This window comes from Nannobrachium achirus (assembly GCF_963921795.1).
Source record: "Nannobrachium achirus genome assembly, chromosome: 20".
Taxonomy (NCBI): domain Eukaryota; kingdom Metazoa; phylum Chordata; class Actinopteri; order Myctophiformes; family Myctophidae; genus Nannobrachium; species Nannobrachium achirus.
The window spans coordinates 26,627,725-26,651,635 of NC_137827.1; the positions used below are offsets into that span (position 1 = coordinate 26,627,725).

Consider the following 23,911-nt stretch of genomic DNA (forward strand, 5'->3'; position numbering starts at 1 on the left):
AGGCTGCACTGGACAGACTGAAGGTCTGCAGGCCACCCTCCATATGACAGGTGACTTAAATTTTCCAACCAGGAAGGACCAAGGGTGTTCTATTTAAACCTGTGCTGTCTGTGATGCAACTTTTTATCCTTACCATGCCTTGTTTGAGTTTTGACTCTGAAACGATACACTTATCTGAGACATGCTATTTGCTGTCAAGAGTATCTGCTGTTGGCCACTGTATCTAATATTTTCCTCTTTCACAGAGAAAACGTGCTGTGTGGATATCCCTACTGCCGATTGTGCACCTGAAGCCCACTTGCAAGGTGAGTTTAAGGGTGCGTATTGATTAGCCGTATGATAATTCTGGGATGGTTTACCAGGCTAGGTACTGATAACAAAATACAACTTCATGTATCACATGAGTGAGCGCTTTACTGCATATCACTCTGCCAGAAAAGTTTAGAAACGACTCCTTTCGTGTGGTAACTAAAAATGTTTCGATTTGGATACTTTTCATTGGTGTAAATGTTGTTGCTGCCGAGACCTTTTGTTCTAACGATACGCCTAAAATGGGTGTGTGGACCTATGGTCATGACGATTGTCCTTGCTTAACAGTGATGAGTCCTTTATCCCGGAACTGATAAATCTATTGATGATAAAAACTTACGGATCTGACTACCGAGTTGAGTCATGGACACATTTGATATTTTTGTATAGAGGTTTGAAGGCAATATTTATTTGAGTAGAGTTTAATATTTGCCATGTATCTAATGTTTGTCTTCCACATAGGAAACACATGGCCATCCCAGCTGCCTTCAAGATTTGTTTGCCTGCTGCCTGAACAACATCTGAGCTGTCTATTGGTTTCACCATCTGGCACTAATCCCTTCTCCTCTCCTGCAACTGGTGCATATCGCTGTAGAGGGAGAGTGTCCAGCCCGGATATTGTGCCGCTCACGGTGGCCAACTCCTATCAGCAGTTATGACATCACCTACGGTGATGGAAAGCATCTGAGCAGTCGTTTGGCCTGCATGACTGTGGACTACATCCTGTGTCACAGCTTCCAGGCCTTCCATTCCTCCTTCACTGACACTAGCCTCCCCGCAAGGGCTGCCCTGTGATGAGCCTTCCATAATTATGGTTTATTTTACTTGGGAATGTATTAACTTGCAACACGACTTCAAATGGGCAAACATAAAGTGAAAATGACTGAATATTCTGATTGAATGGCAGATACAGAAGTCTACAACGCCTTATGATGTTTTGGGGATGAATAAGTAAACACCTGATAAAGGCCTAGGGCTGACACGTGGGTTGTATCCCTTTTACCATGTGCTGTTGTGCATTTATATAATATATCTAATAATAAAAGCTTTAACTTCACCAGAGTTTATGTTTTATGTGTTCCCCTGTTATTGTAATTATATAGATGTGATTTCCAACTATCAAGCATCAGCATCCTACAGTCTACTTTGCACAAAATAACCGATGAAATCTGACTGGTTAATTGATTTGAACTGTGCTCTCGTTTAAAATTAAACTGGGTTCCAGTTGCAGCTTAATCAAAAATACATCTTGCAGATGGACAATTGCTTATGATGTACAATGACTTTTGGAGTGACTACATTTCTATAAGTGGCTTTCCTGGGCTGAGGAATGCTTCTGCATAGTCTTAATAATGGAGTCCTTGCACTGAGTTTAACTTTATTCAAGCCCATCAAGCTGACCTGTCATTTTCATAAATGGCATGCCGCAGACGGATTAATTTATTTTGGAACCTGGTTTGAGCCCAAGTTGACAATAAATATTTTAGTTTGATAAGGGCCCATTTCGTACTCTTGCTGACTGAGTCTTGCAGCAATATAAATAAACTGTCATGTTATAATCCTGGAATCCAGTTGACCCACTATTAGAAATATGGGGAAGAAACTGAGGAACTTGTTTCCCTCTTAGATTGCTGTTCTGTAACTGTAGGCGTACTGTAATTTGGTCAAACTTTAATTTTATTACATGCTTTAGCTGTTAATTCCATGTTTATTTTCTGTACTAGTACTATATGCATGTTCAAAAATTCCTTCCTTTGACCTTTGCATCTCTCACCCGCCCACCCTCTTGATCCTGACTAAATACACGAGGCAGACACATTTTTGTAAAGACAAATCACAAATACAATATATGTAAATGCACATACATGACAACATTTTGGCTCAATCACAAAAGTAAATGTGTATTTTTTTTTAAAGTATCATTTATTAGAACTTGGCACACTGCAGTGCAGACTGGCCAGGATTTGACGATAAATGATTCATTTAAACATAAATCACATCTGACTGACTATAGTTAATTTACAAAGACACACCATTTGCTTATTCACACACTGCACGAAAAAGAAAAATCTACTCATAGCACACATGCCCATACAGCACATTTCATATAAAAAGCTTTAAAAAGAGATGGATCCAAAATACAACTAATAATAAAAACCCTCTCTGTCTATCCAGAGGGAGGCGTTGTACGATCAATGTATGCTCTATCGACATACTCGAAGAAGTACTCGATGTCGTCATGTCCGCCGAACCCCTGCATTATACTGCGGGCGACCCCGTGCATCTTTCTTTTCGGACATCATGGCGGACCGGTTCAATAAGGTGTGTGACTGCGGAGCAACTATAATTCATATATTTGTGCCGCAGCTGGACATACATCTCTCCTTTATGGCTAAACTCAAAACGAGTACTATAATACGTCTCACTGTAGGCGCAGTTTTGCTCAACGTGGTTCCTTTCGAGCATTTTCAAGCCGAGGATGTTCTGTGTTGGACAGCGTTGCGTTAACCGAGTACTGCCTGTATCATGGCAGCCCCCTAGCAAGCCAACGTTGTTAGCTGGCTAACGTTAGCTTAAGGCCCCGTGTGGATTTTAAGTCTGTACAGTGACTTTAATTTACGTTAAATTGTGTACAAGACACAACCAGAGACCTCGTATTGGTTTCAATTGACTACGTTTGGGTGTTTATTTCAGAACAGACGTGTTACACGGTGTCTGAATGCTTCGTTCTCGCATCATTATTGTGCCGGGATACTTGTCAGTTGTGTCCATGTGCCGCCTGTCATAAAGCTCAGCTCTTTTAAAATGCCAACAATGCAAGGTGGACCACACAGCTTGACATGTGCGCGTATTGTTGTAGTTTTAATTATCACACTGTTCTTGTGTACATGCTGCTGCCAGTAGTAGTGCCTGTTTATTCAACTGATTTGCTGGCTATCATGTCTATCAGTTGTTGTCTATCTGGGAACACATGATTGCCTCGACTAACTAACCGGTGTCCTTAATTCCTGTAGGTTCTGCTGCTTGATGGCAGAGGCCATCTACTTGGACGTCTTGCAGCCATTGTGGCTAAACAGGTCCTGCTGGGTATGTAAAGAGGTTATTTTGGAAAATGATATTAGCCATGCTAATACAATTTTTACTATGGTCATGACTATTTCCTATAAACACTCTTGCCCATTTCTAAAATAAGTATTTTGCACTGTATTGTCTGTCAATGATTACACTACTCGCCTTGGTTGAGTTTAACGACCATGAAAAAACTCACATGCACTACCATCTGAGACTGACTGTCATCAATAAGTGTCAATGTTGTTTTTGTCTATCGAAATTGTAAGATGTTTTATTCTTCCCTCCCTACAGGTCACAAGGTGGTAGTGGTGAGATGTGAGGGCATCAACATCTCTGGAAACTTCTACCGCAATAAACGTAAGTATTATTAGACATTAAAATACTGTAGGATGAATCCTGTCTAAGCTGCTTACTGTCAATGATGTTTTACTAATTTGAATTAACCATGAGAATACTTACATGCACTACCATCTGAGGCATAAGCGTTGCATTCTTAACCAATGTCAATGTGGTTGTCTTGATCCGCTATCATTAATGTGTAAGGATAACAAATGGTATTTGTGTTCATGTGCTTTTTATGAACAGTGAAGTACCTGTCTTTCCTGCGTAAGAGGATGAACACCAATCCCTCCCGTGGACCATACCACTTCAGAGCTCCCAGCAAGATCTTCTGGAGGACTGTCAGAGGTGAGACTGTAGATGATGCGGCAACCTGGATTTTTCTCATCACTTTTTTTTTTTTTTTACTGAAATGATACCAATTACCTGCTCAAAGCAGGGTGACCGGGCCCATGACTGCATATCACACTGGACCCAGAATGAATATGAAACATCTTTTTGCTTGCATGTGGTACCTTGACTGCTTGTCTTTTTGGTGGTGGAAAAATGTTTGAATTATTACCCCTTCCATTAGCTTGGAATTATTTAAATGGTTGTAGTTTCTTGGTTGATATTAACCACTTAACCCTATAGGCTTAGTTGACTGTATAACACAAATGTGCTATTACAAACACAACTTCAAACCGCCTAGTTTTTATTTATTGAATACTTAAGTCAGAAATGTAAACGACAAAGTAAGAGAGCCAGGCTAAAAGGATTATGCTCAGCCACCTACTTTTTTCCTGTCAGAAATGGATGAAGTATAAGCATAAATGCATTATGTTGTGACTGAGCTTGTTGTAGATTTGATTTTATTGGCTGCCGAGAATGGCGTAGTCAAGGTTACCTGTGCTGTTTCAGATTATTTTGGATATTATGGCAAAATGTGTTCCATAACACAAGGTGTCATGATTAGCCTTTGTTGGACAACCTTAGGCAATTCTTTCTGTTTAAAATAAGACTGTGCTCATATGCCCAACATTAGCAGACATAAGGGTGTCATGGTGATTGTACTTTGCTTGACATTGATGAGTCTTTATCCCGAAACTGATCATCTATTGATGAGAAAAACTAACGGATCTGACTACTGAGTTGAGGCACAGATACAATCTTGACCATTGGAAATTGGCAACATGTTATTGGATCTGTGTGAAGTTTGACAGCATTAATTTCTGACTATGTTCTAAATTCTAATGTTAACCTATTTTGTCTTGAAACCAGGTATGCTTCCTCACAAAACAAAGCGAGGACAGGCTGCACTGGACAGACTGAAGGTGTTTGATGGTGTCCCCCCTCCATACGACAAGGTGACTTAGTCTTCCTCACAAGAAAAACCAAGGGTGTTCTATTAAACCTGTGCTGTCTGTGATGTAACTTTTATCCTTACCATGCCTTGTTTGAGTCTTGACTCTGAAACAATACACTTTTCTGAGACATGCCATTTTCTCATAAGCGTATCTGTTGTTGGATACTGTATCTAATGTTCATGTCTTTCACAGAGGAAGCGTATGGTCGTCCCAGCTGCCCTTAAGATTGTGCGCCTGAAGCCCACTCGCAAGGTGAGATACTATAACCTTTGAGTTCAAGTTGATATTGAATACCTGAATGCACACTAATGATGCCTAGATCTAGCTTTACTTATTGTGCCACAATGTTCTTGTTGACTGAGCTGTTTATCCCATTGCTGATCACTTGATGACACAAAATTTACAGATCTGTCTGTCTGATTCCAAAGCCATATTATAGAGCTGGTGTCAGTTTTACAAATAGTTTTGTACTGTACTAATTAAATTATCTGTATAAAGCCTAACGGTGTCTGTACTGGTGGCATTACAACTGGTGGTATGTTTTTTTTTTTTGTCACAACTTTTGTGAAAAATTGTCTACAGTGCACTTGATCAAATCATGGCAAAAGCTATTGAAAGGTACTATGGTGCTACATTTCTGCTTGAGTGACACAAATCCAGTGAATGGAAGTTTTAGTGTTGGTTCACTGGAAAGACCTTGGCCGATGATCATGTGCATGTGGGGCTAATGACTATTCAATAATGTGATCTTTAAGGAGTAGATGAAGTGAATATTATAGTATTGATGGTACTTCCAAATCCTCCCAGAAAAACCTGCTCTGATTTAAAATGTGGATTTTACCGGTAGATGTGTTTTCTATACATTCTGATTTTACCTTTCTTGCCCTCATAGTATGCCCTTCTTGGGCGCCTGGCCCATGAGGTTGGCTGGAAGTACCAGGAGATCACAGAAACCCTGGAGGCGAAGAGAAAAGCGAAGTCTAAGATCACCTACAAAAAGAAAAAGGCTGTGATCACCATGAGAAAGAAAGCGGAGAAGATCTGCGAGGCCAAGCTTGCACCCTACACCGCTGTTCTCAAAGAATTTGGAGTCCTTGTCTGATTTGGTGGCCAATAAAGGTTCTAAAGGTTTATAGAACATGTTTTTGACTTATTCCTTGGTGGAGAAGATCACAGAGAGCGCAAGCTTGCACCACACACAGCGGTTCTCTGAATTTTGAGTTCTGTCAGTTGGCCAATAAAAGATGTTTATAGAGCATGTTTTGATTCATTCCTGAGTTAAACTTCATTGTGGAATAAAAGGGAATTCTGTGCAATGTGCACTGCTCGTCACATGTCTAAACGGGTGGATACGGTACTGTAGGCTTGAGGAAGGTAGGCTTGAGGATGGTTCACCATGAGTAACATTACGTTTTGACTAAAGATTGTATATATGGTGAAAGAATCATTTCTCAGCATCATTAGGTTTGATGAGAGCTAGTTTTAAGACCAAGCTGTGGATATCAGATATGTAATTAAGATATACAACTTGATTGCACTTGTTGGTCTCCTGTTTTAAAGTAAAACCGTAACTCGTAAGTCCCTGCACATGAAGGGTATGTATTGAAAATGTATTGAAACATTGAAGTAAATGTAATTGAATGCATTACACACCTGCAGTACAGTGGTCAATAGCTGGCCTAAACTAACCTAAATGAAGTCTTTTTAAAACCTATGACTAAACCTTTAACTTTATACGAGTCTTATCCAGAGTTCAAATAAGAAGTGATCTCACCTAATATGTGATATTGCATCTTATCTTACAGCTTCTGTCTTTAATTGCACCTTGGTATGAGGTCAAATTTGTCTATTGTGCAGGTATTGGCTTTACTTTCCCCACATTGTGTTAATATAATGTGAATCTGTGATGCTAAATTCCAGAATGCATGTGCAACAGGAATTTTCATTGAACCGCTAAAGCACGGGCTTGAGAGTGAAGAACAGACCGCATACACATGCAGTATTGAACTTCAGTGACCTTTCAGGAAAAAAAAAAAACTATTGAACTTTTATCATTGAAACGTGAGTGGACCTGGCCATTGATTGGGGCTAGTTGCAGAACACACAAGATACTGGAGTTATTGCCTTTTTTCTATGACTGAGGAATTTGGCAAGATCAAAACGTCAGCTTTATTTAAATTAAAAATGTTGAGATCAGATCCCAAAATGTTTATAATCAGTTACATGGTCATAGGCCAGCTGAAATCTGTCTGAGGACTGCTGTCTTCAAGGTTACAATCAGGGTGGCAGGTGTTTTGTTGTACTAGTCTGTACTGGCTTTATATATATATTTAAAAAAAAGTGTCTGGACTACGACGTGCATACAATAACAATAAACTGCTTTTCACATTTCAACTCACTGATACAGTCAGGTATCGGATCACTTCCAACCCAGAGTAAAAACCAACAAAGGGTCAAACTCGTTTTTCTGCTATACCACCAAAATGTGGAAAGTCTTACCGAAGGCCATAAAGGAGTGTGGATCACTAAGCATCCTTTAAAATTGCCCTGAAAAACCACTTACAGGCAGCAGCCGTTCGCAACTGGTAAAAAGAATGAACCTAGCCCAACCCTACCCTCCCCTGCCCCTTATACTGTTTGTTTAGACTTACTGTTTTCTTTTCTGTTTTTCTTTATCTACTGCATAGTACTGTGTTCTATTTGTCTGTCATTCAATGTTATATGAGATACTTCAATGGTTTCCAGTGGAAATAAGCTTAGTCTTTTCATGGATCTCCTTTTAGTAGACCTTGTACCAGTGAACTGTACCGTCATGAAACTGTACCTTTTCCTATGCAAACTTCTAATAAAGTCTTCAATCAATCAATCAGTATATCAGCCAGGTGGTATTAACATTCAGCCCAGTAGGCGGCGGTGCTGCATTCATCACTCATCAGTCACACTCAAAACACCATAACACTACATTTGTAGCGGGAACTTTCAAATTAATTAATGCTCAACAGCTGTCAGTTTTTCGGTCATGTTCTAGTTGACCATCGAGAGTTACCGCACATAGAGACAATTTGGACCTATAGTTTGCTATAGGTGCTTTCAAGAAAGCAACATGGAGGTGATTTAAACACATTTGTAACGAAAAAAGTTCCTTTCATACAATTTTTTTTCCTCTTCAAAAGCCACTGGATGGATAAATGGATGCCGCAAAAATGCCTAAACCTGCTGGTTAATTTAGGCTATAATAGGCTTAGGTTACTACCTTGCCAAAAAGATCAGTTCAAGCTACCAACTTCACATAATAGGCTTCAGACCTTGTCTAGCAGCTGAAATTGGCAAAGAGAAAGAGAGGTAAGAAATTGTTTACTTTTCTATATAGAAGGAGCACACCATTCAAAGATAGAGCGACAGAGAAGAACATGGCATAGCAGCCAGCATCCATCTCAACAGTCAAGAGTCAAAGTCAACATACTGGTTTAGCTCATTGTTGGATAAAGTGCCTGTCTGATGAACAATGGATTTTTGGTAACACTAAATCCCATGGCATGTCTATAATGCATCATAAACATATGCCTACTTATAATGCATTATACTCTCCTATTAGTTAAATTATTGTTATAAGCACTCATAAATAGGCTATGTGTTGGGTGCTTTTAAGTACAAAGTGGAAAGAAACTAGCCAGGCCTGATTATCAGACTGAAGCGTGAGAGTGGGCAGGGTCTATGGTCTGCATCCAGGCTATAAAATATCTGCAAGAACAACTTGCACTACTGTGTAAGTAGGCTACACAGTACACTACACACCATATCAAGTTCAGCCACCATATCAAGTTCAGCTTAATTCTCAGCAACTATAGAGTATTGTTTTAGGCTTGTGAGTGCTGGACCCTTAAGCCTGCCCTACCCTGGCCACTGTACTGCATCAGAATGTTATGAGCAATACTAAACTTCAACCACCATGAACATGTTACTAACTTGCATCTGTATGGGATGGGATGGGTGCCCCGGTGCCCATATAGGTTGTGTGAGAAGATGGCATTGACACTGGGATGCCACTGACCCTGGGAGCTCCCAGCAGAGGAGGAAAGTACTGGCAAAGCTAGCTAGTCAGATGAAAGGAGATGACTGGAGACGCCGCCGGAGGACCTGTCTGAGGACGAGCTAGAGAGAGGGGGGCTCCATCTCTCTATAAGGAGTTCTAAAGTTTAAAGTTTGACCCAGGCCATCACTTAGCCTACTCACCTGATGGAGTCAAGTAGAATACTGCACAAGGTAGGAATATTTTATTTTTCTTTGCTGCTGCTGCTGCTTGTGTTGTTTGCTGTGTGTTTTAGCGGCTACAGCCCATATGTGATTCAAGCTGTTGTACTATTTGCTGTCATTTTGGGACCCAATGACTGGGTGGCAATGGAACAAGTTAATTGTTCAGTGACTGTTTATGGCTCTGGAATTGGATGCTGATGTGAATCTACAAAGTGTACGTTGTGTTGTTTCTGATGTTGAAGGCGTTGAGTTGTGACAGGGTGCAGTGGGCTCTTGGTCACTTCAATTATCCTATTTCATTAAAAGTTCAAGCAAGAGGTTTTTAGGCTTTGACAAAACAACCTGATTGAAGATGTATGTGGATGTACAGTGTGTGCATATGTGCGTGTTGTGTTTTTTTGTGGCTGTTGTGTTGAAATAAAGGTTGTTATTGGTTTATGACTGGCTTGGTGGCAAAACCTATGTCTATGTAGCCATTCCCTCATGGCCATCTTTCTTTCTTTCTTTCTTTCTTTCTTTCTTTCTTTCTTTCCTTCTTTCCTTCTTTCTTTCTGTTTCATGCAGATTGCTCTTATTTGGGTAGTAGACTTAAAGAGACAGTTTACAATTTAAGCATTTGGCAGATGTTCTTAATCCAGAGCGATTTACAATAAGCAAGGCAATAAATACATCAACACGAATACATTGAATGCATAGAAATAGTAATCTAAGAAAAAACCTAGGTAGACCACGCACCTATATTCAGTAAAAGAAAACGTTAACAAAAGGTATCTAAATTACATAATGGTCATTGAGGGTAGGCATGTGCTATGGTAAGTGCTATGGGCCAAGGTGGAGTCATGAAGAGGTGAGTCTTCAGACCACTGCGGATGCTAGGGAGTGAGTCTGCCGGGGGACTGGTTCGACCTCCCCTTGTTTCAACATTCACCATCGTCAGCAGGTTAGCATTTCACCAGGTTAGCATTCACCATCGTGGATCATTGTCCTGGGGTTTTTGGCGAGGTTAAGGCAATTTAATTAAGGCAGCACAGAATTGTCTTTTCCTGTGATTTAAAAGGACAGCAGACCTGTCCCAAATGGATGGTTCATGATCTTGCACAAGTTCAGAAATGTATGTTGGCATTTTTTTTAATCAATTGTATGTATCTTAGAGTAGTTAATGTGATTTCATATTCATTGTCGTTTGTAATAAAACGACTATATGTATTAGTAGAAAACACTGTATAAATTCAAGTACAAGCTAACAGAACAGATTATTTATTTTCTAAAGATTATTACTCAAATACAGTTTCTCCATTTTACCAGAAGAGGGTAGTATTGTACTTAATTTCTTGTGGTTTGTCAATTTTCACCTTGTGTGTGTGTGTGTGTGTGTGTGTGTGTGTGTGTGTGTGTGTGTGTGTGTGTGTGTGTGTGTGTGTGTGTGTGTGTGTGTGTGTGTGTGTGTGTGTGTGTGTGTGTGTGTGTGTGTGTGTGTGTGTGTGTGTGTGTGTGTGCGCGTGCGAGAAAGGGGTATTACTAGGCATTGGCAGTGTCAACTAGCAGTCCTTGGGATCCCAATGGTGGCCTCAGTGGACCTTAGGGGGCACGATTACATTCTAATCACCTGGACAATTAGTTCTTTATTATGGCAATGGGCATTTGCTTGCAGGTGGATGTCAGAGAAAGCAACCATATACTACAGTTACCGTAGCCTGCACCGCTCTTTCACACTACCCGCCTCTGGGCTCATTTCTCTTTAAAAACGAATAAAAAAGATTTGAAAAGAAAAGAAAGTATTAGAAGGCGATGCATTGCTTATCTGCTTAATTAAGGCATATGCGCGTGTGTGGAGGATTATCTACTTAATGATTTATTCTTGATTGCGTGCCATGTCATGCTCTGAAAATAGCAGAGCTTGTAGATCTGCTGTTTTCATTGTACCACACTGGAGTGCATTTAAGAATAAATCCGGCTCTAAGAGTGGGCACTATTTAGTGAACAGGAAGAAGGCCAATACATCACGATGTGAAACGTCTCCTTAACACCCAGACAGTTATAGTTGCCAATAACAGCAGACGTCTTCAATCCCCACTCAGTGATGATAAATCATTCTCAACAAAAAAGTTCTGAAATTTTGATATGTTCAAGTTCTGTAGTTGAAATGACCGGGGAGATACCAAGTTTGTATGGTGAACTTTTTTCCTCCCTGTGATGTGTTATCCTTGTACAAGAGAAAACTCAATAGTTTGAGGCTGCTTGTATTTTTTTGGTGGAGTGTATACAATCTTGAGGCCATATGGAGCAAGACTGAGAAGGATGCACTGAACAAAATAGCATCCATAAATCGATAAGTTGGCCTTACTCACACTTTCCAGGATCGAAAGTTACTTTTTGTTACTTTTTGTTTACCCATTGAAAGATTCCTTAAATTATATAAGCTACTCCTCCTAGCAATACAAAATGGTTGGTTTTTAAGATAAGCACAGGAAGGGTTGTAGGGGGAAAGGAGCTCAACAAGATATTGGGGTATCTTGTACCACAATATTCAAGCCTTAAAAGTTAATAAAATACATTTAAAAAAAATCAATTCTAAAAAACAACTGCAGTCAGTGAAGAGTAGCCAGGACTGGTGTTAGTCAGAGGGCTGTATTTTGATTGTCTTAAGTACCAGCTCTTATGCCTTAAGTTAAAGGCCTGTCCATACTGTCTCCGACCACCAAACCTTTCGTCGGAGAGTTCCAATTTTACGACGTGCAACTTTCTGAACTCTAATTCGGGTTAATGCTCTTCAGAAGATGCAAGTGATGTCATTTTGTAGTTGAACCGGACCTTTCCGACGAAAGGTTTGGTGGTCGGAGAAAGTATGGAAAGGCCTTTAAGTTAAGGCATTATAGCTGGTACTTAAGACAATCAAAATAGAGCCCAGAAGCCCCAAAGGGCAAACCTTTTTAAAAGGTTTTGTGTTTTTTGGAGGACCAAAGAGGAAAGATATCTTCTGTGGAAATGCAGGACATCCAGAACAAATCTTTTTGTTATCTTGACTTGTCCTCACGGGCTATAGATAGAGAGCCTGTTATCGCTTGACTAAGATGTTGCTGACCTACAAGCATACAATACTGAGTGGGTGTATTTCTTGCATTTACTTATAAGCTATGTACTGTATATATTCCACTGACTTCCATTCCTCATTAAAATCCTGTGTCTTGGACTCACACCCACACAGACATGCACACAGTCATGTTCAAACATACAGATAATATGTCCGCAGCTCAAAGACCCACGCTCCTCGATCTAGGTCTCTCATGACATTTTTGCTGACAATTGATTAACATGCAAGTAATAGTGACCAATGATTTTATTTAGTTTTTGGCTTTGAACATTGGAACATAAATTAAACAGATAATGTACAGTACAAACCTTTTAGTTGTTGCCATAAATGCCTATGGACAGCAGGTTGAAACTGGTTAAAAGAGCATGGACATAAGAATATGACATTTCTGTTCATTTCATCCATCTGTTTTCAATGGATGAATGATGCAATGATTGTGACGATTGTGCAAAAATAATTGTGCTCAAGTGATCAGAATTAATAATGTTTGTAACAGGTCTACCTCCACAGCAAACCTCAATCCCATGCTCGTACACACACGCACGCACGCACGCACGCACGCACACACACACACACACACACACACACACCCCACTCACAGCATAGGTGCCTTTAATAAAATCTGATTCAATGATGTATGTATGTATACCGCTGAGGCATGTGTGGCTGTGGCTGTGAGTTCTTGTGAACGTGTGGTGAATGTGATAGATTAAGTGGCCACCATGTCCCTACCGTGTGTATATGCTGCACAGTGCACACAACACTTGAATTAACTGGAATGACAGAAATATATCTCAGCTTATTCAATCCTGATGCCATCATGTACGTTCATTAATGGACCAGTAGGATTTAGAGGGGAGAAAGGATTCGTAATAGATTGCCATTTGGCAAGCAGGGCCACAAATTGTGTTCTGAAAATGAGCTCCCAGAGAAGAGCAAAAGCAATCACAGAAACCCTTATCAACCAGACTGTAATGAAATACCTTGGACATAGTACTCTCTCTCTCTATCTCTCTCTTTCTCTCTCTCTCTCTCTCTCTCTCTCTCTCTCTCTCTCTCTCTCTCTCTCTCTCTCTCTCTCACACACTCACACTCACACTCACACTCACACACACACACATAAGCACACACTCATGAACGCACCCATGCACGTACGTACACACATGTACAAAAGCACAACACATGCATTGACCTTGCTTGGTTGAAGGTGACATGACAGGTTGCTTCCATCTGACATCACATGTAGAGATCCATATCACAGTGTCCTTGAGCAAGACAAGTAAACTTTGAGGACACATACAGTACAAATGACTGAACCTGTGTTATTATAGCGCTCTCTGGTGAACCATAAATCATTAATTACAATAAAAAAGCTCAGCTCAGATGACAGAACGATTTGGAAATCTGGTAGCATTACACATGATTACATGATCATCTATATGATTCTTTTATAAGATTCTCTTTAACACGCACACGCTACAAGATTGAAAAATAATGCATTGGAGCATCACACACTGGATTGTGAGTGTATAACCTCAGCTTGCAACTCACTGGATGGTGAAATTAAGTGTGTGAACGCATAAAATAAAGCTAGTAGTTCACCCCCCCCCCTTCATTCTCTCCGCTCCAAACTCGAAGCATACTGTACATGGGGCTTTAGACAGCTGCAGGGATGGGATAAGCGATATTATCGTTTATCGTGATAATAATAATAATAATAATTAGTACCTATCTATATTATCCCATGGGAGAAATTCAGTTTCAGCTTAACCCAGCTGAGTGCTGCCCACAAGGAGCGCAGGGGAGGGGAGCAGTTAGGGGTTAGGTGTCTTGCTCATGGACACTTCGACACATAGCTGGAGCTGGAATCGTACCTGGGACCTCTGGGACCTCCGGAGTCCTAGGCATGGACACTAACCATTCAGCTATAAAAAACACGATAATCGTATTGTGGAGATTCAATTTATCGAGATGACGTCTTCTGTCATTCACTGGGATCAATTCAGCTTTTATTTGTGGAGCTGCATATCCGGTACCACTTTAACCCCCTGGTAAAAGGTACTTATAATATACGTACTTGATACAGTCTTTTTTTCACTCTCTATTAAATGTCTTAGCCAAAAGATATTGTGACTGTGATTATCGTGATAATATCGTAAATCGCGATTTCTTTTGTCACAATCGTGATATGACATTTTCATATTGTCCCATCACTAGACAGCTGCAGTTGATTCAGAACACTGCTGCTGGAGTCGTTAGTACCATGGAAGTGGATATCACTCAATTTCTCTGATCTTTACACTGACTCTCTGTCTGTCAGATATAATTGAGAACCCTCCACAATATTGTGAATCAAAAAGGTGTTGCTTGAGCAAGAACGTCTGAAGGTTGCAGCTGTTAATCTTCTTGGAACAGCTGTGAAAATGTAGCCAAATTATCCTTTACCTCTGTACTTAACAATAATTTCCAGCTGCTCCAATAGACATTTTCTGTACACTATAGCATAGCACAATGTAATTTGCCAAATAAGTCTGATAATAGAATGTGCACATACTGTGCCAAAGACCCTTTTGAGGTCAAAAGTCAAAGCTGTGCAACAGTTAAATACTATTAGTGCTGTGGTTCAGTGCCCGCAACATATTTATCCTATAAATAACCATGCTTGTTTTAAACTGTTACTTGGTGTGCTAATGCACTATAAGTGTAGGCTACTTGATGTGCCGTACGAGGTGTGTAAGAAATGTAACGGGACTGCAGCAGCCATGCTCATGACTCATTCAGTAACAGCTTATGTCACTGTGTTGCGCAACATCTCAACGCTATTCTGCTATAATAGTGTTCTATCACTCTTCTGTGGTCCTGTTCCAGGCTGTTACACTGCTCTTACCCTCTGTCACAAAATTGGAGGTTTTGGTTGGTTAATATATATTAATATTATATTCCTACACATTGCCATTCCTACGGAGGCAGTGACCACCTAACCCAAACCCTAACCCTAACCCTAACCTCAGTAGGAATGGCAGTGGTTAGGAATGGCAGGTTTAGGAATGGAGAAGGACCCCCATATGGTGTGTGTATATCATATATAGACCCTCCAGCACGCATGCATGCACACACACGCACGCACGCACGCACACACGCACACGCACGCACACACACACACACACACACACACACTGTATAACTTACTTTTATTAGGAATCTGCTTTAAGGATTAATATGGACAGTAGAAAAAATAATTGGCGCTTCAAAAGTGGGATTCTCAGTGGAGTGCTAAACCCAAAATCAAGTAAATATATTCCAAACGATATGAAACATTCAAGTCAACACATCAAAGAGGATCAAATGCTCACTCGTGTGAACCAAATAATGACTCGCATCTAAAAAAACAAATACTTTCCACTTTTCAGCAAAGAGCCTATTGCTTAGAGCATTTTTGAAAGAAAAACCTTTGCCAAATGTTTTTTTCCACTAATTCCTTGGCAAATCATCATTATGGCAAATCAAGGTCATATAGAGAGGGGATGAAAGAAATAGACAATCCCTCACCATTTAGAAAGCCTATCTTTATTTATACTTTAACACTGTCACTGGAAAAAAAAGCATTACTAGCAGTCAGAATTAGAAATATCATAATCTAAGAACTGCTTCATAGATTGACGTGATTATTTCTTATTTCTTATTAATAAAACTTTTTTTCGTTTTATCTCGGCTCTTCCCTGCAGCTCGTCAAAGTACATTTGACCAAGATACTGAACTGCTAGCCGGCGGGCACTGTTCAAGAGCTGCCCACTGCTCCTAGTTGTTAGGATGAGTTAAATGCGTGTCGCTTATTATGTGTAGTGAGAAGAGAACACAAATGCAGGACAACAAGACAGGTAGTAGGATCAACTCCCAAGACTGGCTTTTAATATAGGTGAACATCTTAGGCAACAGAAAATGTGAAAATAGACAATCTACAAGCTTGTATTAGACTAGACAGATGTATCTACTAACGCAAACTTCCCATGCAAAGTGCTAGTTTAGCCAGTAGCTGGCTTCTGCTCTGATCTTGATGCTTCAAGATGACGCCGAAAGTGGGCGGACCCCCAGAATCTTAACTGCGTCATCACAATTCCCAATCTCTATTATGTTGAAAGTGGTTAAAGTGATCCCTGACTAATACGACAAATATGTCTTAATACATTATAATTGTCCTCTATAACTACAATGTAAAATTAAAAACACCTTAAATATTCTTTTCTCCTAGAAATAGCTAATCTTTCACTCAGTAGGGGAAATGCCTGTCGCAAGTTGATGATGTCATAAATGTCATGTGTCATTTTTATGGCATGCATGTGCAAAAAAAAAAAAACACAAACACATTTGAAATATTGATTTGATGCTCATATTAACCATAGGAAGTATTAAGTTTGTTTTTATTTTCACATGCATGCCATAAATTCCATAGGGATAGATCACACTTGACATTTATGACATCATCAACTTGCGACGGGCATTTCCCCTATTGAGTGAAAGATTAGCTATTTCTAGAAGAAATAAAATAATTGAGGTGTTTTTAATTTTACATTGTAGTTATAGAGGACAATTATAATGTATTAAGGCATATTTGTCGTATTAGTCAGGGATCACTTTAAAAAAGAGACCCTGTGATAGGAAGAGGTCTGAAATAACTCTTCATTAGTTTAATTAGAGTGGCCTCATTGATTTCTTGATGTTTCCAATTTAGTCTGCAACTCTACTGATTATTCAACCTGACTGTACTCAATGGGGTGAAAAGTGATATATACGTTTCTGTGCAGGCTCCACCAGAGTCTAGACGCTGGTGGCGGTAGTGCACATGAACCTCCTTCATTCTCAACTCTAGACCAGGGGTCTACAACAGGTGGTCCGGGATCCCTAGGGGGTCCCCAGAGTTACTACAGGGGGTCCTCCAAATCTTTGTGTGATAGAAACTTTTTTTCTCCTTTTTTATAATAACCACTTGAACCCTAGCATCCATATTCTGGGAACTGTAGCCGAAAATATCAGAGTGAGCTTGTAGATCGGCTATTCTCGGCAAAAAGCTTTGGTGTAGAGGGGAAAAAGAGCAGACTAAATACAGAGTGAAAGGTCAAGTTTATTAACATCGGTTCAAGTGGTTAAATATCTGAAAACAAATAGACATGAATCCAAAACACACTGATGATCGTTGCTGTCAAACCATGAAACATTTATGGAATCTATGAAAAGGTTGTGGGTGTACCTGCTTCATCTCTTTCTCAACAAAGGGGTCCTTGGCCTGAAAACGTTGAAGACCCCTGCTCTAGATGATTGAGAGCAGGTGGAGTTGGGGATGGAGGTGGGTTGCTTATAGCTTTCTGAAAAGAGAATTACAGGGTCATTGGCAGTGATATGTAAAGAGATGTAAAGAGCCCACCCACAGAATATTTTCTACTGTGAACATGGTGGAGGCAGAACTTCATGTGTCACAATTAACAGGATACTTTATTACATCTAAGTCAGAGTGCAAAGCAAAATACAATAATAAAACTACTAAAGGTGACCAGAGAGCAACATACATAATTTCATTTAATAACCCAGTTCATTCCTGCCCCATTACCAGAGCTGCCTGGAGATAGTCCTATTCTAAAAACATAGAATCCCATTAAAGTCTAGCATAATTAAAGCTATACTATGTAACTTTTTTAATAAAACAAATCTTAAAATTGTCCTAATTATTAAATCTCTAAAGTTTTAGAACACCCACTCTGTTCATTTCAGCTCCCAAAGCCTTTTCTTTATATGTGTTCTACTGAGCCCTGGTGGCCGTGACCGGGGCTGTTTTTCCCCGGCAAAATTACGTCATATGCATCATTCTGTACATGTGTCTCCCTACCGGCCAATCAAAGCCCAGATCATACACTGCTGAGCTCTTCAGGAAATACACTGCAGTGTTTACAATGGGCTAGGAGTCTAGCATGTATCTCCCCAACCGAGGCTCGTAGAGGGACACGAAAGACCTCTATGGATAGGTATCGGCGAGGCGAGGCGGACGCGGTGGTCTGAAGGCCCGGTCCGCGGCGAAAAACGGCCGAAAAAAGCAGACGCGACCGCGGTTTGCTATAACGCTACTGACCACTAGTTGAGCAACTTACACAGTATAGCTTTAATTAACGAGTCTAAACAATTGATAAACACTTTGAGACAGTCAGTTTGTGGGAGTCAGCGTCTGTGCCGTCCAACGTCGTGAGCCATCTGCGCTGTCCGTAGGAGGCCGCTCGCACAAACTGCAGAGCGGATAAAGCACTCCTATCGAGTCCCCGCTATATCTCCCTTCCTAATGTAGGAACCTGGCCCTATCTCCCCTGGCTATCTTCACCGCCGTCAGCCTTAAACAACGTGCGAGTGGCACCAACCCCCAGTAGTGAGTGCACGTTCACTTGGTAGAAAGCTCAGCAGGGGGGCGCCCGCTGGCCTGGTGGTCAAGGCGCATACCACATACTAGGCTATGATGCCTGCTGGCGTCGCCGGTTCGATTCCCTGTCCGGACAACCTTTGCCACGTCATTCCCCAACTCTCTCCCCATTTCCTGTCAGTCTACTATCCTATCAAATAAAGGCATAAAAAGCCCAAAAAAACAAATCTTTAGAAAGCTCAGCAGGCTAACAGCCTTTAACGTGGACTGAGCTCTGCTCTCCAGACACCTCAATCGTATTGAGCAAACAATTTTGTATTGTTCCTTCACCCAATGCAATCATGTCCAGCTGTGACTGATCAGCCTTCCGTCTCTCATTCAAGTCAGGTGTGTCCCATCAGTCTGTGATTGTCATTGTCAATGTCATTTCCAATATGCAGGTTAATTACAATATTTAAAGACGGTGTCCAATTGCCTAATTGGCTGACTGCAGATTGGCTAAGCTGTGAATGACAGGATGTTTGAGAAGCATTCCCAGCAATAAAGATAAAGTGTGAGAGAGAGCTCTTCCTTATTGAATTTACGCTTAGAGCTACGTTCATTCAAATTCAACTCAATGAAATGCGAGGGTGTGAACTAGCCGACACCAACAAATAACTCCTGGACCGCCGCCTTCCACTCCTTCCTATCCAGCATCAGGTTCTGCAGTGTTGTCTAAGTTTCTGATCTGGTCCTCCCATGTGACATCAAATGCCATTCGTAGCATTCTTGTTTAGACGCCAATCGCACCATCCAGGACCTTTTCCTGCTGTACTGTGAGCGTCCCTGCTGTAATGTCTCTGCCCATACAGCAGCACTGATTCTACCTTCACGAACAGCCATCCCTTGAGGTCATCTCCCATCTCAGATTTCCACACTCCCCTCATCCCATAAAATGCATTCCAGGAAGTGCCTTCTGAACCTTCATATCCTGTAACCGCAGAGGCAGTCCAAGCACTGACATACCGTCTTTGATCTCTCTAAGACAGATCTTATAGTAGGTGTCTTGGCAACCAGTTGCCTTAAGCTGATGCCCCGGTAGTTGTCCGTCTTGGTGAGGTCACCTTACTTTTCTTCCAGAACAATGATCATCGTACGGCACAACTCGGGTAGCTCGCCAATGTGTATGCTTCCTCATCTATGGGCACCTGCTACATTGCTACATGCTACATTAGAACCGCATGGGTGTCACCCCATCCTCCCCACAGCTCTTGCCACACTTGATGGTAGACATGGCTCTACGGGTTCTCATCCATCGTGAAGGGTCCATCAGGTACTGTAGCTAGAGTCATCCTCCCCTCGTTTTCAGGAGGATTTTCCGGGAGCTTTTTGAAATGAGAGTACCAGGTTTCGACACATTCCACTGCACTTAAATCTCCAGATCTGGGCAGACAGAGAAAGGTTTTTGCCGGATATGTCATTGATGAGCTTTCAGCTCTGGCTAGCAAGTGCCTCCTCAATCTCCTTGATCTTTAGTCCCAGCTTACTTGTCACATCTTAAGTCCAAGTATAAAGGAGAGGGTGACATTTATGTCTGGACGCTTACTATGACTGAAGTTACTATGTTAAATAAATAAAAAAATATTCAAAGAGTTACAAAAACTTGCATAGGAATAAAGGCACAAGAATGGCACTGAATAACTTTTTTGAATAACGTTTTTTGTGCTTGTGGCCCTATTTTAGCTTCTATCAAATTGCTACCATTGTTTCTGCTTTAAAAGGGTTGAACTTAATAGGAAAATACATTTCCCCCTGGATGGAGGTGTGAAAAAATTTATTTCACATGGAGTTTTCTCCAACCCTGAACCAGCACCACCTGAGTCCCCTCTATAATTTGTAAAAGTATAGGCATACGTTGTTTTGTTAGACAGGAGAATGTATTAGTGATGTTATCTGCTGTTTCAAATAAAATATCTTCCAGAGACTGAGCACACACACACACACACACACACACACACACACACACACACACACACACACACACACACACACACACACACACACACACACACACACCCTAACCCTACATTTTCTCAAGTCACTTAGTGATACAAGCTCCATATTCATTAGGGCAACCTTTTGTGCCCAAGGCATAAGGGCAAGACAACATCATTCTTATCCATGCGAAAGACATTATAACTCGTATTATCACTCTTGAAGGGCGGCTGAGCTTCTAGTCTCTGTAAATGTAAAATCCTATGGTAAGACTTTATAATACGGTGGGGTCTATAATGTGTTATTCACATTTATAATGCACGTATAAGGCAATATAACAATTGTTATAATGTTTTTAATTAATGCATAACAACAGCAAGGCTTATTAAGTATTATAACTTATAATAATATAATTAATAAGTGATGGTCATAATGCATTATAAATTCAGTGGAACAGCACAGTATAACACCAACTAGGTAATACTCTATTTAAATGCCGGGTCTATACTGCATTTTAATCACATTTATAACGCATTATAATGCATCATTACAGTAATTATAAATCAATTATGCATGAAAACTTATAACAAAGACACTTTATAGCTAGCTAAATTAAGGTAGTTATAATGTGCTGTTCCACTGAGCTTATAATGCATAATGACCAGCACTTCTAATACGTTATAAATGTCATACATTACTTTAAACATTTATAATGAGTGTTATAATGCCTTATAATACATTATACATGTGATTTGAATGCATTATAGACCGACCTTTAGTGCACATGACTTGTACCACTGGTGGGGAATCACTGCATTGCAATCAGTTCTATCCTCATGTCTATGAGCCTACCTACCTTTTATTAAGCTTTGAGTGTTTTTGCATCCAAAACGGTTTGCACTGCAGCTAGCTCTGGTCCATAGCGTTAGTGGAGTTCTCCCTAACGCTATGTTCCTCTACCTCCGTATTCCTTAGCAAAACCGGAACACCCCGCCGTCTGGTCCAAAAATAACAAAAACTGTTTCGCCCCTCATCAAACCAAAGGTATCAGTGGACAGTTGAAAGCTTACTCTACTTAGTGGACGAGGTCTGAGCCCCCCACCACACGATTAAAATACATTTCTAGGGCAAAATGAAAAATATTCCACCGGATGGAGACGCTCTTCCAGGTTTTTACGAAACAGCGCTTCCAACGTCGCAGAGTTGAATAACACCCAGTGAGACTAATGCTCAGTGTAATTCGGTCCTCTGACCTGCGCGGCAGTAGTGAGTTGGCACCTTGATGGCGACGACAAATAGTGAAAAACGAGAAGAAATGGAGTCTCCATCCGGTAGAATATTTTTCATTTTGCCCTAGAAATGTATTTTAATCGTGTGGTGGGGGGCTCAGACCGCGTCCACTAAGTAGAGTAAGCTTTCAACTGTCCACTGATACCTTTGGTTTGATGAGGGGCGAAACAGCACCCAAAAAAATAATCTCTCAGTTGAACACATTTTAAATGTGTGAAACTTTTCCACCCATTTTATATGAGTAAATTTATATATGGGATATATGTAGTCCCAAGTCAAATCTACATTCAATGCAATGCATGTTGTTCAATTAGTCCAACTCATTTTCATTAACTTAAGCCAAGTTAATTATATGAACTTAATTAATTTACGTTTGTCCAACTCAAACAAATGTTAACGTAAATGTGTTGGTTCAACTCATTTTTATGGAATTAAGCTAAGATAAATAAAATACTTTTACATTTACATAAGAAGAGTTCGGTTTCAGGTTTTCTTCTGGATGATTTGTTTCAAGTTTTACAATATCAACATACAGATGCATAATGGATATATGCAATAGCAGTGATTATTGAATAATCAGAACATTTAAGAGAAAACCAACGCAATAACCTCAAAGTTACCATGAGTTCTTCTCTTTTAGCCTAGCATGGGGAGGGAGCTCAAGCTTAAACTAGCAGCCTAGCAGTTAGGGTTAGGGTTTAGGCTCAAATACTGACAAATCAAATTCTGACATATGACAGTCATCTTGCCAAGGCAGACACATTGATATGATACATTTAGCATTTTTAGCTCCCGAAAGCTTAAACATTTCCCTGAAAACCTAGAAAAATGCTGTTCCCAGCATGCTTTGCATAACATGTGACCAACTTATTTGACCAATCAAGGGAAAGGGCTGGAGTCACTTCTCAGATCTGTAAAATGTACTTAATAAAATTGAGTTGGATTCAAACAATATTCTCAGAATGATTTCAGCCTTAAAAACTACTCAATAAAATTGGTGAGAGGCGTGGTTTATGGGACTCTGGGAGTTTTCATTGGAACTCATTTTCAATGTGTTTTTAAATTCCATTACTAAGATTTGAGTTACATGAATGTAATATAAATGCATAATGTTAAATGAATAGATTTTGTATAAGCACTATTAATTACATTTGAGTTGGAACAATTTAATAAAAATGCATATATTGTAAATGTATATATTTAAGGTAAGCACGATTAATATTTGTTCAGTTACATCAATTCAATACATTTGCATATATTATAATTAAATACATTTAAATAAAGCCAACATAATGTAAATGTATCACATCTGGCACTATTAATAATATTTGAGTTATATCAATTAAATGTATATGCTTATGCCTTGAAGTGAAGTAATTAAATAAAGCAAACATAATTTATATGTGTCACATTTATAGGGGGGTTGAATCAGTTTTTTGGGTGAGTTTTTGTTATTTTCGGACTAGACGGCGGGGTTTTCCGGTTTTGCCAAGGAATACAGAGGTAGAGGAACATAGCGTTAGGGAGAACTCCACTAACGCTATGGACCAGAGCTACACTGCAGCATGGTTTAGTCTTATACTGCATGAAAAGAGACACATATGGTAATATATTTCTTTATTTTGAGTTTCCAAATCAACCTATAATTCTGTATTCTCTTCACCGGAAGGGTTTTCCAGAGTATTTAATCGAGAGATCACATTAAAGTGGATATTCCATGCACATTTGATTTCTTTATTTCCTTCAAATGTTTTTTCAAAGGATTTTGCCTAAAGATAACATAACTTAAATAACTAAAGGCCTTGCTATTTCTGTCTGTATTTTGAAGTTTTTCAGTTG

At 40.0% G+C, this 23,911-nt stretch overlaps 1 protein-coding gene and 1 long non-coding RNA gene across 2 annotated transcripts; both read left to right on the plus strand.

Annotated features, from left to right (window-relative positions):
* LOC308305427 lies at positions 1–1,005 on the plus strand. Its single transcript, XR_013963115.1, has 3 exons — positions 1–50; positions 246–305; positions 772–1,005. It is a non-coding gene; the product is annotated as an uncharacterized lncRNA (long non-coding RNA).
* Positions 1,006–2,564: 1,559 nt separating this feature from the next.
* On the plus strand, positions 2,565–6,324 carry rpl13a (ribosomal protein L13a). The gene is made up of 7 exons (XM_080750493.1): positions 2,565–2,631; positions 3,324–3,396; positions 3,673–3,738; positions 3,967–4,068; positions 4,981–5,066; positions 5,259–5,318; positions 5,959–6,324. The coding sequence occupies exons 1-7, from the start codon at positions 2,611–2,613 to the stop codon at positions 6,166–6,168; spliced, it is 618 nt and encodes a 205-aa protein (XP_080606619.1). The 5' UTR covers positions 2,565–2,610; the 3' UTR covers positions 6,169–6,324.
* The last annotated feature ends 17,587 nt before the right edge of the window (positions 6,325–23,911 follow it).

What these genes read in the sequence shown, in the direction of transcription:
- rpl13a (XM_080750493.1), top strand. Translation starts at nt 2,611, where the DNA reads ATGGCGGACCGGTTCAATAAG. An exon ending in TCCCCCCTCCATACGACAAG is followed by an intron (nt 5,067 to 5,258) that starts GTGACTTAGTCT and finishes TGTCTTTCACAG; the next exon opens with AGGAAGCGTATGGTCGTCCC. An exon ending in GCCTGAAGCCCACTCGCAAG is followed by an intron (nt 5,319 to 5,958) that starts GTGAGATACTAT and finishes TTGCCCTCATAG; the next exon opens with TATGCCCTTCTTGGGCGCCT.